The 16,768-nt window shown below is 40.4% G+C and overlaps 1 protein-coding gene and 1 long non-coding RNA gene across 2 annotated transcripts in view; one reads left to right on the forward strand and one right to left on the reverse strand.

Moving 5' to 3' along the window:
• LOC125904640 (uncharacterized) overlaps nt 1–16,768 on the reverse strand; it is a 237,357-nt gene that overhangs the window by 36,429 nt on the left and 184,160 nt on the right. The gene's annotated exons all lie outside the window — the stretch shown is intronic.
• LOC125904622 (E3 ubiquitin-protein ligase ZNRF2-like) lies at nt 3,776–14,957 on the forward strand. The gene is made up of 4 exons (XM_049602181.1): nt 3,776–4,550; nt 7,944–8,039; nt 11,499–11,604; nt 14,068–14,957. Exons 1-4 carry the CDS (start codon nt 4,235–4,237, stop codon nt 14,123–14,125), a joined length of 576 nt encoding a protein of 191 aa, XP_049458138.1. The 5' UTR covers nt 3,776–4,234; the 3' UTR covers nt 14,126–14,957.

A 16,768-nucleotide genomic window follows, 5' to 3' on the forward strand; every position in this document is an offset into this window, starting at 1 on the left:
TGGATGGATGGAGACATGGATAGAGACATGGATGATGGATGGATATATAGAGACATGGATGGATGGATGGATGATAGAGACATGGATAGACGGATGGATGGATGGATGGATGGATGATAGAGACATGGATAGACGGATGGATGGATGGATGGATGATGGATGGAGACATGGATAGAGACATGGATGGATGGATGGATGGATGATAGAGACATGGATGGATGGATGAATGGATATATAGAGACATGGATGGATGGATGGATGATGGATGGAGACATGGATAGAGACATGGATGGATGGACGGATCTTTATAGACAGACTCTACGTCTGCGTAGAGTTGATGGATCTTTACATCAACTCTACGCAGACGTCACTAGAGTCCAGCGGTCTATCCATCTATCTATCTATCTATCTATCTAGACCGCTGGACTCTAGTGACGTCTGCGTAGAGTTGATGTAAAGAGGCCCAGGCTGTGGATATCTTCTGAAGTGATCTCCGTTTATTCCTGACAGCAAGAGGTAAAAACAAAATCCTTTGTCAAACACAACCGTATAACTCCAGCCCTTCACAAATGGATCCACAAGATAATGTCAGCATGAAATGAACTTATAAACATCTTAACATGGGAATTACTATGAGAGCAATGTCTCTTACCTCTCTTATGGACCACAGCAGCAACAGGGGAGAGGTAAGGAGGGAGACCGCCCTTTATAGGTGGGGTACTCTCAAAGGTGAACGTAGGGGTACAGAGACTGTGTGTCAAAGGTTCCACATATTGACTATGGAGGCCTGAGAGGGTCAGGTTATAACAACTGAAACAGATTCTGTGTGATTATAATAATTAATATTACAAATGTGCATTTGACTTTGTCACACATGTTACTGCTGTATGGCTGACCCTGTTACACACACACACACACACTGCGCACCATTAAATATGCACAATTAAACCATATATATGATGCAATGGTGCAAATCAGCAGGCAGGAGCAGTGAGTTATATAAAAAGTAAAGTAGTAGTGTTCATCGCCTGTGCAGCACAGGGAGTAGAGGACTTCATACACATGTTCTGACTGGTTCTTTGGACCCTAAAGCTGCGTCCAGACGGGAGCAGCTCAAACTCTGAGTGTGATGGACGTGAGGCATCAGCAGTTATACGTCTGGCCCTCCTGCGTACAGCACTGTCAGATATGTTGCTGAGTTGTTTCTGTGACTTGCCGATCAGTTGTTTCACTTGAGCTTGATTTTGCTCTTTGCACTCAGGTTGTCATCCCATTCTGATATGTTACGTGATAAAATAAAATGCATCCAGGCCTCTGTATGCTGTTTCAAGTATGTGTTGGCTGACACTGAAGCTCTCCAGCTTCCTGATTAAAAACAGGCTGATTGGCTCTCTTTAAAATCCCCTCTGAGTTTCCATTAAAAGTTTCGGTCTGATCAGTAACTGTGCCCAAGCACTTTAACTGTTCTGCTTCTTCCACAGGCTGGTTACTGAGTATGACAGAGAGCATGTGACTGCTTCCATTTGGTTTTGTTTGTATTTTGAGTTCTTATAGATATATACACTAATATACACACATTTACTGTATGTCCAATTCAGGTCAAAGTCCAGACAGTCGTCAAGCATAAAGCAGTTCATACAATTTTAATTTGGTGGAACTGTGAGTATAATCCGACACCTCTCAGTACACACCAACATTTACAACCTAATGTGAGCACAACATTGATCCAGAGCCACGCAGGAAACAGAGCCGTCGTCCCTCTGCAACCCAACGCTCCAGGGAGGTACGTGCAGGAACCTCTCCCACCCCTGGAGACGTTGTTGGAAAAGTTACTGCTAAACTGAAACAAAAATCTCAGAGTGTGTCCTAAATGGCATACTTCTGTTAGTGCACTATGTACAGTGTGCACTTCCTGTGTGGTGCACTCATTTCAACAAGGTCGTGTTGTCTCAAGTCGCACACTGCTGTTTTGTACTTACCGGAAGTGATGACAGCTTTTTTTAACTACCTCTTCTTCTTCTTCTTCTTCTTCTTCTTCTTCTCCTTCTTCTCCTTCTCCTACTTCTTCTTCTTCTTCTTCTTCTTCTCCTTCTTCTTCTTCTCCTTCCTCTTCTTCTTCTTTTTAACAGCGAACAAATGGTGGAGCATTTTCGCCAACATTTGATTATGACAGCTTCTATTTGACAACAGTATTGAAAGTTAATACCAAAGACATACAGTAACATCTGTATAACACGCTGGTGTTGACTGCAGCCAGCTCAGGCTCCTTGCTGTCCCCCGCTGCACATGTCATAAAGATGGCGATCACTGAGGGTGAGAAGTGTTCGTCATTCTATGCTCAACTTTTAACCGTGCTGAGTGCACCAGTAGCTCACTGCATTTACTATGTGATTTAAGACACTGTTAGATCAGGGGTTAAAGGTTAAAGGTTTGATGACTGAGCTGGCTCTGCTCAGGACTCTTTGGACCTCGGTGTTATCTCGCTGCTGAAGAACTGAAGAAGCTTCTTGGATGAGAGGTGAAACATCTTCAAATCCAGTTGCCTACAATATTTCACTAAAGGTAAGTACCATCTAGTGAACCAGCCCACGTTTCCATCAGTCTTGATCAGAACCATCGTATTCAAAGATGTGTCATCAACAGAGGGCGTCGCATCGCACAATGCACAACAGAAACAAACAGCAGTAGCAAGATGGCGGATGGTACCGATCGCCTGCAACCTTTTGTTCTGTTACCACAGATCTATTAATGAGACCAGTGAACACTCTTTATATGGTGATTTCTTACTTTCTTACTTAGTTTATTTTTGGTCAAAATGCTCTGAATGGTTCAAAATAAGGTGCAGGGACTGGAACAGAACCTGTTTCATGTTGATGGAAAAGGGTGCGAGAGCCATTTGAGCACCAGCATGTGACTGAGAACTGCACAGGAAACACACACTGACTTTTTTTTTATGACACACTAACATGTTACAGAAACTATAACATTTAACAGTCATATAGTCTACATGACACTCACTACATCCTAGTTTTTAATACATTTTAAAGTATTAAAATAGAGAGACAGCACAGTGTTTGACACTGATTGTTCACAGCAGTTGAACAATGGTGTACACAGAGGTACGGCAACACAGCTGGGACAAACCACAAGTAGAACTGCAGTAAATTGTTACACTAGAAGCAGTGGTAATAATAATGTCGTTTATTAGGTTTAGACTGGTACTGATTATATTTGCTAATGATTATTTTGGAATTTATTTTTCATTTTATTTTTAATTTTTTTTTAAATTATTTTTCATTATTTTCATTAATAATAATAATAATGATAATTTATATATTTATTTATACTTTTTTATATTTGAATTTTGGGGGATATGTCCCTCCCAATGTCTATCATAGTTCCAGTTGTAGTGAGGAAAAACCACTGATCATTAAAATCCAAATTCATGAAACCATTAAGCTGCACCTGGTTAAAACTAATAATAATAGTAATAAAGTATAGAAATATGAATTCTAACTGTTGAGAGCGGTGCTGTGTGTCTGTGACTCAGCACTGTTAAAATATTCAGATTATTTAGTACTCAGTGTCATATTGTTATATTACTGAGTATATTTACAAATTAAAGTTACTTGTACTTTACTGGAGTCTTTTATAAATTCTAACTTCCACAGTTTGTCCTCACGTTTCGTCCCTGAGTGGTTTGTTCTCTGCTTTTACTTTGAAGGTGAATTTATGTTCTCCTGTTGAACTCTGGGTCTGTCGACGGAGCTGTCTCTCAGAGGGGAGGAGGAGGAGGGCAACCCCTGCTTTTATTTTTCTTTGCAGACGGCCGCAGTTGAGCACAAAAACAAAGTTGAAGCAGCCGAGCTGTGAGTCAACACCGGCGCTGATGAGCTCGTGTGAAGCGGAGGAACTGGAGACTTTTATCTAAAGAGATTTGAGCTGGTGTATTTTTCCCATTGTTGGAAAAAGGGGAAGGGCTCTGCCAGGAGAAAAAACAGAAAACAAACAACCGTTTGGAAATGAAGTTATGCGTCAGTGAGTGCGCACTTTACGCACAGAGCGCACCATGACACTGTGAAGTGTTGGATCACCTCGTCTTTTATTGTTGTTCACGTGTTTAGGTTTTATTTCCTTTGTTGTGTCAGCTCTTCAGAACTCACTGTCAACATGTGTCGCGGCTAAAAAACTTTAAAGCGCACGCAGAAGCCAGAGGAGGTGAACCTGAGACAGCATGGGGGCCAAGCAGAGCAGCCCCGGATTTGATGGCAGAACTCGGGCTTATTCCAGCTCCGATCTCCCATCTGGAAACACCAGCGGAGGGGTGCGCGTGGCCGGGTTTAGGTACACCAATGGACCAGATGGCCCCCGGATCCGTTACACGGGTGGGCGGCCGACCAGCTCCGGGCTCAGTATACCTGCGGGGTCACACGTACTCAATCAGAGCCTGGATGGCACAGGTGGTGACGAGGAGAGCGAGCTGCCCCCCGAGGGACACAGGCTGCTTATTGGGTCCCTGCCTGCTCACCTGTCCCCTCACCTGCTGGGAGGTAAGTGTGTAACTGGGAAACCACAACCGTTAGTCTGTAACACATCTGTAAAGAAGCGGTCACACCGGTTCTATGTGTTACTGCTCAGTGTGTTTATGATGCTGTTTCATCTCCTGAGTTCCTCATTGTTCCTGTCTGACACATAATGCGTCATTATAATCTGTCTTTTATTCATATTCAAAGTGTGTGTGTTGTGTTCAGTGCACTGTTCTTTGTCCTCGTCTCACCCAGGGGCCATCTTCTTCTTTCATCTCACGTGGCAAAACTTAAATATTCCAGGTCCTCATATTGTCTACTTGTCCTCAGTGTGAGTCTGGAGTCAACATGTTGTTTCATGTAGGATGCCATATGTGTATTATCCTCCTATAAGCACGCTCCATTACAGCTGCTGTCAAAGTTGCTGAGTATTTTTCCATCTGACACATGATACCTGGCATATGCTAACAGCAGTGTGATGACTGAGCCCTTTGTTTGGCACCTCTGCACTTTTATTGTAGCCACAGGTGGCTCTGCTGCGCCGCCGCCGCCGCTCTTCTTCTGCCTCTCCTCTGTCTTGCAAAACTGGCCTGTTTTTCTTTCTCTCGGGGTGAGAGGGAAGAGAGCATAATGTAGGTCAGCAGATAAGAGCTTCCTGCTGGTTACACATTGCCTGACACAAACATACACACATGCACACACACACTTCCTGAATCTGTAAGTTTCTAGCTGTTTCTCAACTGGTGGGTTGTGTCTCCACAGCAGACCTCAGCTACACAACAGGACTGAACCCTCAAGTAACAGGACTGTAACTAATGTTCATGGTGCTGTAACAAAACATCTCATCCGCCTCAGTGTTTCCTGGATCCTTATCGCTGCTGCAGTAAATGCTCCATTTTCCTCGCCTACTGTAACATGGTCAATAAAACCACGGCTGTGTTTTCATCCTTCCTCCTAACTTCAAGCACTGGAACGTTTCCCTGATGAGGAAGTTTACTAACAATAACCTTTGCTCATCAGATCATGTGACGGCGACCCTGCGGGCCTGACATTGTGTCCACAGGCTGTTTCCTCAGCTCCCTCACAAACACATGAGGCTCACACACATCACAGATCGTCACTGCCTGCATGTCTCATGCATTTGTTGTTGCTTTCTGCACTGAGGTGTTATAATGTTCAACAGCAGGGAGCTTATCTCAGGTCAGCCGGCTCCTGGCCTATTAATCTTTGTGCAGCTGAGAAGATGCACGAGGTCAGAGGGCCGTGTGTAAGTGGGTCAGATTAGGAATAATAAATGACTTTGCACATGTCACACATGTACGGTAACATGGCGTCTCAGCTCTGAGGTGTGTTTGCAGTTAGTTCTTAAAGTTAAAAAAAGTAAACTAAGTATATTTGATTTAATAATATTTGGTGTACTTCCATGAATGTGCTGCTTTCGTGTGCTAACAATGTGCTCAGTGTAGTAATCACATGTCATTAGTGCCACTAAAGACACACTTAAATACAACTATTATTTTTAAAATACATTTTATTGCCATCATGTCATTTTATGTATCTCACTCATTACACGTGTCACCCAGTGATACATCAGAACTGTTGATACACAATGATAAATAAGAACAATAGTTACAGTACAGGTGTAAGTTTGAAGATATGTTATCATAATTTAGAAAAGCATCTTTGATCCCGTTTCATATTTAAGGTTCTGCCTCCTATATTTCATAGTTCATAATCAGTTTTTCTTGTTTCTTCTTTTCTAATTGTTCTTTTTTGGCCTCACGGTTTTATTTATTATTGCTCTGATTTATGTGATTTGTTGCTTTCATTTATATTTATATATTGCACTGAAGCACATTGATCGATTGGTGGTATGTGTGGAGCACTACTGAAATAAAAATAAAAATGACAAATAAGGAAATTTGAATCTGAATTTCAACCTCCCAGTGCAGCAACAAAAGGCTAAGAGTAAAATAAAATAAAAATAAATAAAAAATAAATAAAATGAAATTTTAAAAAAGATAAAATAAAATAAAAAATAAAATGAAATAAAAAAATATATAAATAAATAAAATAAAAAAAAATAAAATAAAATGAAATTAAAAATAAATAAATGAATAAAATAAAAAATAAAATAAAATGAAATTAAAAATAAATAAATGAATAAATAAAATAAAATACATTTTAAATAAATCAATTAATCAACCAACCAACCAACCAACCAACCAACCAATAAATCAATTAATTGGCTAATCAATCAACCAATTAAATTAAATATATATCTAAAAAAAATACAAAATACAGCACAAAGAGTAGCACATACAAATACATAAATATATGTGCATGTACATACACACAAACAATACAAGAAGATAAATGAATAAACTACAAATACAAAAAGAGTAAAGAAATATAATTAAGTGTACTTAACTGTATTGTTTTGAGACACCATTAAGATCCACTTAAATATACTCAGGACATCTTTTATTACGAATGCTGTACTTTTAAAAATGTGCTTTTTTGCTACTTTAAGTATATTTGAATACATTTTCACGTAATTGTTAATAAACTTATTCAATAAATATATTTCTAATTCAATTAAAAATACATTTAAAATACAGTTTATCAGAATGTGTTATACATTTTAAGTGCACTGAAATTATAATTAAAAATTCTTCCAGTCGAAACAAAGTTTGATTAAAGTATAATTTTAACTGCAGCATTAGTAATGAAAGATATCCACAAGTTTATTTAAGTGGATCTCAATGGTGTCATAAAATAGTACAGTTAAATACACTTAGTATGTAGTATGCCTTTAGTAGCACTGATGACTTGTCATTAGTTTATTGAGTTCACTGTTAGTACGCTGCAATAAAGCACACTTTAGGTACATTAATCATGAGCTTATTTAAGTGAACTACAGGCTGCATGTTGAGGTGAGCAGATTGTAACAGATTGTCTGCAGCAGAAAAAGAGGTAGGAAGTGTGTGGAGGTGTGAGGTGATGCAGGTCTGTGTGAGATAAAGCTCTTGCAAACTCCCACTCTCTCTCTGCTGGTGTCGTCAACAAAGTCAATTTATAGATCCATATCAATTCTGATATTTGAAAAGGTTTCATTTTCCACAGTGTGGATACACAGGCACCGGCTGCTCTCACTGTCTGGTATCGTTAATGTTTACTATTCATTCTGCTGTTCACGTTATAGCCTCGTTACATTTATCTTTTAATTAAAAAATATATTGTATGCCTTCACTCTGCCCTGAGGACTCAAACATGGTATGAGATATCAATATTTTTCAAGGTATTGTATTGTAGTTCCAGTATCGTGACATCTGCCCACAAATCAGAGGTTCTGAGAGTAACGTCGGCACATCTGGGTCCTCATGTTCTGGTCTTCCTCCTCTGTTTCCTCCACAGGCTTCCACTGTCCTCTTTGCTCCAAGTTCATGGCGTCGGATGAAATAGAGAAGCACCTGCTCATGTGTTTCAGCAAAACACGCCTCACCTACAACAGTAAGAAATGAAAGGGGGGATACTTTGCTCATCTTCAGCTAGCTTTTAACAGTGTGGGTAGCATGTGGACATGACTTGTAGTAAACTTCCATTTTCATATGCCCACCATGGACAGAAAGAGGCAGATTCAGAGAGAGACCCCCCCCAAACACAGACCAAACTGTGAGACCAGGCAGTGCTGATCAAATATAACCAATATTCTGTTCTTTTATTGTCTATTTGTCACCTTAAATGTTCCCAAAACATATTTTAGTGCACTGTTTAGCTGTGATACGAGAATTTGTGAACAGAAAGTGTGCACCATACTGCGTCCTGTGTTGTAAAAATGTTTTCAGACACATTTTAGCTTCAATATGGAGCACAGACTGCTTTAACAATGAAAGTCTAAGAGGGCATGGAAGAGTCTTAAAGGTGAAGGACTTGGTGTAGACCCTTTTAGGGCTGACGCCACGATGACATCATGTTATCAGCTGGAGGTGCAGCTGCCTCTCCCCCACAGGGCTGTAGGCTCCATAGGAGTGTTAAAATGTGTTTGTCTTGTTGTGTTATTGGGAGCCAGAATAGAAGGAGTCATGGCTCAAAACCAGCCGCCACTGCCCGTCAACAAAAACAAAGACAACTATGGTTAAATGTGATAAGACCAAAGGACTGGACGGAGGCCATCATCAAAAATGCTCACATGTGCAGCGCACACTTCATATCAGGTTAGGGAAAAAGTATTTCCTGTTGTAGGGATGAATAAGGTTATGTGTATTAAGGGTTATCATGTCCACCTCATCAGAAACTGGGGAGGGATTAAGAGGAAGATTGGATTTCTCTGCAACGCTAACTTTTTAGCACATTAGCTAACGTTAGCTTCCATAGCAAAACAAACAAGTGTGGTCCTCCTTTGTAAGATTGGCTTCCTGTGACATCATCCATCCACTGAGTGAGAGCATAGCGGTCGGCCAGTCTGGTCCCGTTGGTCAGTGTTTACTTATTCAAGTAACACTGGCGGTCCCGGAGAGTGAGTGACCTGACATGGTGCGTTGGTAAATTCAGTCTGACGCTCTACACTAAAATGAGAGCCCTGTTGGTGGAAGAAACGCAGCGTTATATTTCTACATGAATGAACCAACGGTTAAGTTAATCACACATTCACTCCGCTCGGCGCTCTGCTGCTCCGTCTCCACAGACAGAGTGTCCAGAGTGCGCTCTGCCACTCTGAGAGTGCGCTGCTCTGGATAACCCAACGCTATATTCACACAGCGCTCCCAATTTATCAACGCTCCAGTTTGTGTCAGAGTGCGCTCCCACACTCACAATGAGTGTTTCTGAACGCACCACTCACATCATCTTCCTCCATCGTCTAACACAAGACAACAGAGCATGTTAGCTAGCGCTAGCTAACGTCTGTGGAGAATTGTTTTGCCTCCAGCTAAGCCCCGCCCACCAAAAAACGTCATACTGTTTACCAACAGTAAAAGCGTGTGTTGGTTTTCGCCCACAGCTACTGTGTGCACCTGTTGTTCTTCACCTCAGAGTGGATTTAAGCTGTAAACAGATCAAAAGTCCACAGAGTCATTTTTCCATCATAGATAACAGATGGAAAGACGGAAAATCTGAAGAACAGTTTTGTGTGACAGAGATGTTTATTTTCTTTCTTTCTTTTTATCTTTGTAAACACTGTGTGAGCCCATGGAGCGTCCCAACCCTTGTATACTTAGCATAAAACCTAGTAGCCCTGGCCATTATTGGCTTTAATCACTGAACTCAACAGGCCTATATTTGGGACTTCACACAACACTGTTGCTCAGCAAAGATGGAAAATACAATCAAATTGTTGTTTTGAATATATGTATGAATATTACTTGTTTAAGAGTTAGGCTTCAGATAATATATATCAGTTATGAATCACTCATTTGATCCAGCTCAGACAGACAGAGCTTCGGGGAGAGTTTTACAGCACCCTAGGGTTACATCACCCGGCATATTGACACAACACCACTTTATCCTCTTATAACAGTACTCACAACTTGGATTCTTCTGACCTGAGGACACTTACAGACTGAAGGAATGTGAATAACTTACAGGGTAATCGAGGAATGGACACATAATTTGATGTAGCCAACAACCTGGTTTTATACATCTGAAGAACTTCTATCAAAAAACTACTTGGCCACCAGAGCAGGCCTCTAATGAGACAGGCCTTTATTTGTCACAGTGTGGAGCCACACCAGGCTGGTAAAGGGACTGGGCGTTTAATTGAAGTTTTACTGTAATCATTACCTGCAAGAGTTTTTCATGGAAAATCTTAAACTGCGAGGTAACTGTTAATTATTAACTATTTAACTGTCACATAAATGTAATGTCCCAGTATGTTTAAGGTGGCACAGAGCGGAGGTTATCAAGTACAAGTACCTCAAACTAGTACACAGATACAGTAGAAAGATAAACTTATTTACATCCCACCACTGCCTCTGTCTTCCGTCCTCAGTCACAGTTACATATCACTTCCACTGGACCGTGACTGAAGATACAAAGTCTGCACTGAGAGATTTGAACGTTTATTTTCCATGATCCACAGAGATGCACCTGTGCTCGATGTTAACATTCAGTGCAGCGTGCAGATATGCAGCTGCACGTCGACACAGCCACATGTATGTGCATGCAGACATACTGTGTGTGAGCGCCTGTGTAGTGCACACACACACACCCACATGTACACACACAGGAAAGGCAAACACATTTTTCCTGTAGACATACAGTTGTCAGTACACACACTCTCTGCACGTCGAGACATCCCAGGCTCGACAGCGCTGCATGTATACAAACACGACTCCTCATCTGTAGGTGCTGATGCATGTGCAGAGACATGAGCTCACAGTTTCCAGCTGGCACACACCCACCGCAGCGTGCACGTTACTGATAAATACAGAGTTCGTGTGCAGCTCGTAGACTGAGCGGTGCGTCGTAGCTTATCACATGTGTGCACATGTGTAAAACCTGTACAATCATCACTTTATCCCATGCAAATAACTTCAGAAGCACATTTGAATGAGTCTATCTTTCCTCTCCTGCGGGATTCATTTAAATATGAAAGATGAAAAGCGGCAAACAGTCCCAGCTACTCCTCTGCCCCGGGTGTTGACACTAGGGCCTGTCATAGCTAAATGTGCAGGTAAACATGTGACACAAATCCTGTTATTAAAATATGCCATCAGACTGTTATGCAAAGAAAAGGATATTGAAAAATGAAACCACTCTCCACATATCACTACCTACACCCACTGGTGACTCCATATTTCCTCCCTACAACACCGACTGTAGACACCAGGTCTCACCTGGGGACAGGTCACAACAGGTATCCAGGCACCAAAGGTTAAACAGATGCTCTTGCAGGATTCAGTGACTCAGCTGAACATGTGATGTGAGGCAGCTCTTTTCTAACGTTGTCTCTGTCCGTATTGTCTCTCTCAGAGGACATCCTGTCCAGAGACTCTGGGGAATGTGCCATCTGTTTAGAAGAGCTGGAGCAGGGAGACACCATCGCCAGGCTGCCCTGCCTCTGTATCTACCACAAAGGGTAACTGACACACACAAACAGGCTCAGACAAACAGGCTGAGGATGGAAATAATTTGACAAATGCATAAAATGTACCAAATGTAAACAGGGGCAACTTCCAGAGTTTTAACATTTAGCATACAAACATGAGAGCGGTGTCAGTCTTCCCCCGAGACCAAATAAGCCTAGTCCTCAAAATGTCAAACTATTCTTGGAATACAGACGTTACTAGACTTCTGCAAGCAGTGCTAGAAGTCGAGTCAGTTTTATTTATAGAGCACATTTTATATGACAAGTGTGAACTCAATGTGCTCAAAGGCAGGTGAGGGGAAGAGCCAATTTGAAATTTTGTACGAGGCACTGACCTGTTTGTCTGCCATGTGTGCAAAAACATACAAAGATGTAAATGTAGATCATCTCAAACCTTTTTATAAGAATTACAAACAAGAAAACACAAGTGGACGGAGCTGCAGTGAAACAACGAGCTCATCGTCGGTTTTAAACTTTGCAATTATTAGGATAACTGAAAACATACCTCTGCTATATGTGCGACATGAGTCATGAGGGCCAGAATACTAAATAAGATTTATTTATTTAAAGGAAAGAGAATAGTTTGGAAGTTATACACTGTCCTGCTGAGAGTTACATGAGAAGATCGACACCCCTCTCATGTCTTTTTATTCAATATGAAGTCACTGAACATCTGGTAGGCTAAGATCAGCGTTAAGACTCACACCAGGGGAAACAGCTGGCTCTGTCCAAAGATAACAAAATCAATCAAACAAGATATAACACGTCAGTGAGTCTTAGAGGGGCTGGTAGGTGGATTTTGTTTCATTCAGTGTGAGCCAGATGAGCTGCTTCCCTGTTTTAAGTCTTTGTGCTAAGCAAAGCTAAGCTGTCGCTCATGGTTGCCTTGTATTTAACAGACTGATATAAGAGTGGTGTTGGTCTTCTCATCTGACTCTCAGCAGGCAAGCGCAATTCCCAAAATGTTAAGTATTTTGGTTTGAAGGACCGCCACCATTTGTATGAAGAAGCAGTCCCATGTGTCAGGCTGTTCTCATGTACTGTTTGTATGTTTAACTATGAGAAGTAAAGCACCAGAATTCTTATGTAACCCACATAAAAGGGAAAACTGTGATCATGTGGCCAGTGTGCTGAGAGGAGTGAAGAAGGAAGTAGAATAAAGAGCAAAAGTCAGTGTAAAGAGGCAGGTTTGGGTGGATGGGTCAAACAAACAGGACTTTACCCCAGGAGACCAGAGTTCATCTCCTTTTTGAAACCAAATGAACCACGTCCTCACCATGTGTCTTTCCTTAAATCTGACCTAAGTAACTTTATGCTAAGAACATAAAGTTGTAACACCCAATCATGATTATTTTCCTAAACCTATCCTTCGTAACTTTACGTTTAGCACGTAACTTTATGTTAACAACGTAATACGGCATGATTCTTTTCCTTAAACAAACCTACGTAGCTTAACTTTTCTTAACCTATTCTTCATAATTTTCCTGGTCTAATCCTAACATATGTACCTTTACGTTAAGTGCGTAACTTATGAACCCAACGTGACAATGCCCCATCATAATTCTTTTCTAAAACTAACCTAGGAAACTTAACTTTTTAACCTAACCTACATAATTTTGTGTTATGTTCATAACGTCATGATGTCCAGCCAACCATTATTCTCCTTCTATGTAACTTTACGAACCTAAACCTAACATACATAACTTTATGTTAAGAATGTAACGTGACAACGCCCAATAACGATTCCTTTCCTAACCTTAACCTTCGTAACTTTACGTTTAGCACGTAACTGTACGTTAAGAACCTAACGTGGCATGATTCTTTTCCTAAAACGAACCTACGTATCTTAACTTTTCTTAACCTATTCTTCGTAAATTTACTTGTCTAATCCTAATATATGTAACTCAACGTTAAGTGCATAACTTTTGAACCCAACGTGACAATGCCCCATCATAATTCTTTTCTAAAACTAACCTAGGAGACTTAACTTGTGATGTCCAGCCAACCATTATTCTCCTTCTAAACCTAACTTGTGTAACTTTACGAACCTAAACCTGCGTAACTTTATGTTAAGTATGTAACTCAGATTAAGAATGTAACGGGAAGACGCCAGTCCTGGGGTGCTAATTTGTCAGATATAATACAAGCCGTTGTATGTATGTTTTTGCAGATATCATACCAACCTTTGTGTGAAGATATGTTGTGTATGTACACATAGATGCTTGATCATTTATACAATCTGAGGACCACAAATATTCAGTCGGTCAGTGAATGAAACACAGTGAGAAAACACACATAAACAACCAGGTAATTATGTAAAAATGCCATCTCCTTATAATTTATAAAATAAATCGAGATTTTTATTGTGATTATTGGAGTTAAATTAATGTATTTTTCCACCTTCTTTGATCACAAGAGACAAACTCACCTGTCATCCTCCACTTCCTGTTTCAGGTGTATAGACGAGTGGTTTGAGGTGAATCGCTCGTGTCCGGAGCATCCCGCCAACTAGGAGCTGCAGGAGTACAGTTCAGGCTACTGTACATCACTGTGGTCGACCGTGTGCCCTGACCTCATCCCAACACTGTCTGTTCCAGCCGAGCGTCAGCGCTCCTCAGGGATTGTGAGACATTAATGTGCACAGGATTTTTCATAGTGCCTCATGGGACAGTGATGCATTTCAGACATGTTTATCTCGACGTCGTGGGACGTTCAAAGAACCACTGGTGGAGTCACTGTGTCTCCAGAAAAATATGTGAATGTCCTTTTTTGCCACCTGCTGGCCTGAAGTGGGTTCATGCAACCTGTGAACTGTTGTGCTGAACAGGGTGTGGTTTTATAGCCGTGGACTTGTATAACCAAGACGGTGGAGAGTTACGTCTCTTCTCAGCAGAGGTTTAGACGCAGAGACTGTTGAGACTTGATCAGAAAGCTGACGGCTGATGTTGTGCAATGTGAAAAACAGCCATTCAGAATTTAGAAATGCCTTTTTCAGCTTTAAGGGATGATTTCAGTGTTGATGGCAGGTAGGAAATAGATCCAAATTTTATTGTGAAATTTGTTAAACAATCGTGTCATAGACCAAATAGTCTAACATGAAATGGTCGGACTTTGTTAATCACTTGTCCATTCAGAACCACAGTAATGTGATTGTGTAGTTTTGTGGTGGAGTTAAAGATAAGACATATCTAATAATGATTCATACTCTATGGAGTGCCATAATATGCTGCTATGTCATAGACTGGAATGTTGTCCTATAACCTTTGAACCTTTGTCTGTTGTTCTTTCTACTTGTACTGTAATAAGTTGCACAACAATAAATGTTTTGTCTTTGAGCTGAAGAAGAGGATCAAGGCACGAATAATGTTTTAAAAATAGATATATATTTAAAAACAAAAATTCATACCATGGATGGGTGTCTAATATACAGTTTGCAGTTGTGAATCTTCACACAAAAAATTCCACTATTACACTGTTTATTTAGCTGAGGGACGGCAGTGAAGATATGTGATGACTCCCCTGAAGTGGACATGCAGCGACATGGATCAAGTGTTCTTCTGTTAGTTGCAAAATGAGCAGTCTGAGGAAATGTCAGCTTTTAATTGACTTAAGGTGTTGTGGACATAATGCCTCTGTATCACTCTATTTGGTGAGAAATGGTGAGAAATGCATGAGCGGCACTGAAGGTATTTTTCCTAACAGCAAATGAGAAAGTCTGTCCCCAAGAAAACAGCACAACTATATCTCATAAAGCCCAATATCACAAATCACAATTTGCCTCACAGGGTTTTACAGCATATGACATCCCTCTGTTCTTAGGAACCTCACAGCTGATCAGGAAAAACTCCCCAAAGTTATAGCAGCTGCGCAGTGATGGGTCGGGTCCAGGCATTTCTAAGCAACAAGCAGAAGAATTGGAAGACATTTAGGAGTTTAGCAACACAATCTGCATTTTGCATCAGCTGAGACTTGAACTCACAACCTCTGAGACTAAGAATCAGTTTCTATCTCACTGAGCTAATTAGTCAGTGACAATTCATGTGTAGCTTCACAAACTGACTAAGCCAAACAAACCACTGTAAAAAATTCAGTTATCAAAACAAAAATCTGAAAATACACATATTGCATCTAGACAGCATGGAGATGTTGGTAATTTATTTTAACAATGATTGATTTGCTCCATAAGTGAAAAACTGATGTTTAACTAGTTGAGCTATGTGCAAAGTGAGAAGCCTCAGATGGTTTCACACTGAAGTATTGACACCGGATCTTTGCTCAAAGTTTGGTTTATTTTTCAAGCATGGGAAGGCAGATTTTCTGGCAGAATAAGACTTGAAGATGCTGCACAGTGATTAGTCACGCTCAGGCCATTTTAAGCACTAAACTGGAGCACAAGAATGCATGGAAAGGCAGATTTCAAACCACTGTAAAAAATTCAGTTATTAAGACAAAAATCTGAAAATACACATATTGCATCTAGACAGCATGGAGATGTTGGTAATTTGTTTGTAACAATGATTGATTTGCTCCATAAGTGAAAAACTGATGTTTAACGTTGTCATTTTTACATTGACTCCAATTGTTCACATTAGAGCAAAATTCAAAATGCTGTCAAAAATTCAGTTTTTGAGATAAAACTCTGAAATTTGCCAGACATCATCTACCATGACTCTAGAATTTTGTCATTTTTTTCATGAACACTGAAGATTCATTTAGCAAGAATTTGCATGTATATGTTTACAGTACCGTTTACAGTCAAACATTTTTGATGCACTGTAGGCTCAATTTTTGATAAATCAAAAATCTGAGAAACATAGTTTGTGTAGGACAGTCTGAAGATGCTCTGTAGCAAGTTTGGTGTCAACTGAGCACAAATTGTGGGAGGAGATAGGTTTAAGAAGTTTTACAGTTTTTGAAAAAAACAGAGTGATGAACTTCATAATTTTTAATAGGTTTAAATGTACAAAAGTTTCTTCAGTATTGGGGCTACAGTTTGATGAAAGTTGTGAAGTTGTAGCACGTATGGTTGATTTGTGATGAATTTTCAAAGTTTTGAACTTTAGACGCTTGCTGTAGCGCCACCATCAGGACTATTGGCTTGAGTTTACAGCTGAGGATATCTGGCATGAGACTGGACCTTTGTGCAAAGTTTGGT

Source organism: Epinephelus fuscoguttatus, linkage group LG17 (assembly GCF_011397635.1).
Source record: "Epinephelus fuscoguttatus linkage group LG17, E.fuscoguttatus.final_Chr_v1".
In the NCBI taxonomy this organism is placed as follows: domain Eukaryota; kingdom Metazoa; phylum Chordata; class Actinopteri; order Perciformes; family Serranidae; genus Epinephelus; species Epinephelus fuscoguttatus.

Coding starts and splice junctions, on each gene's coding strand:
- LOC125904622 (XM_049602181.1), top strand. CDS start 4,235: ATGGGGGCCAAGCAGAGCAGCCCCGGATTTGATGGCAGAACTCGGGCT. Junction 4,551..7,943: donor GTCCCCTCACCTGCTGGGAG/GTAAGTGTGTAA, acceptor TTTCCTCCACAG/GCTTCCACTGTCCTCTTTGC. Junction 8,040..11,498: donor AACACGCCTCACCTACAACA/GTAAGAAATGAA, acceptor TGTCTCTCTCAG/AGGACATCCTGTCCAGAGAC.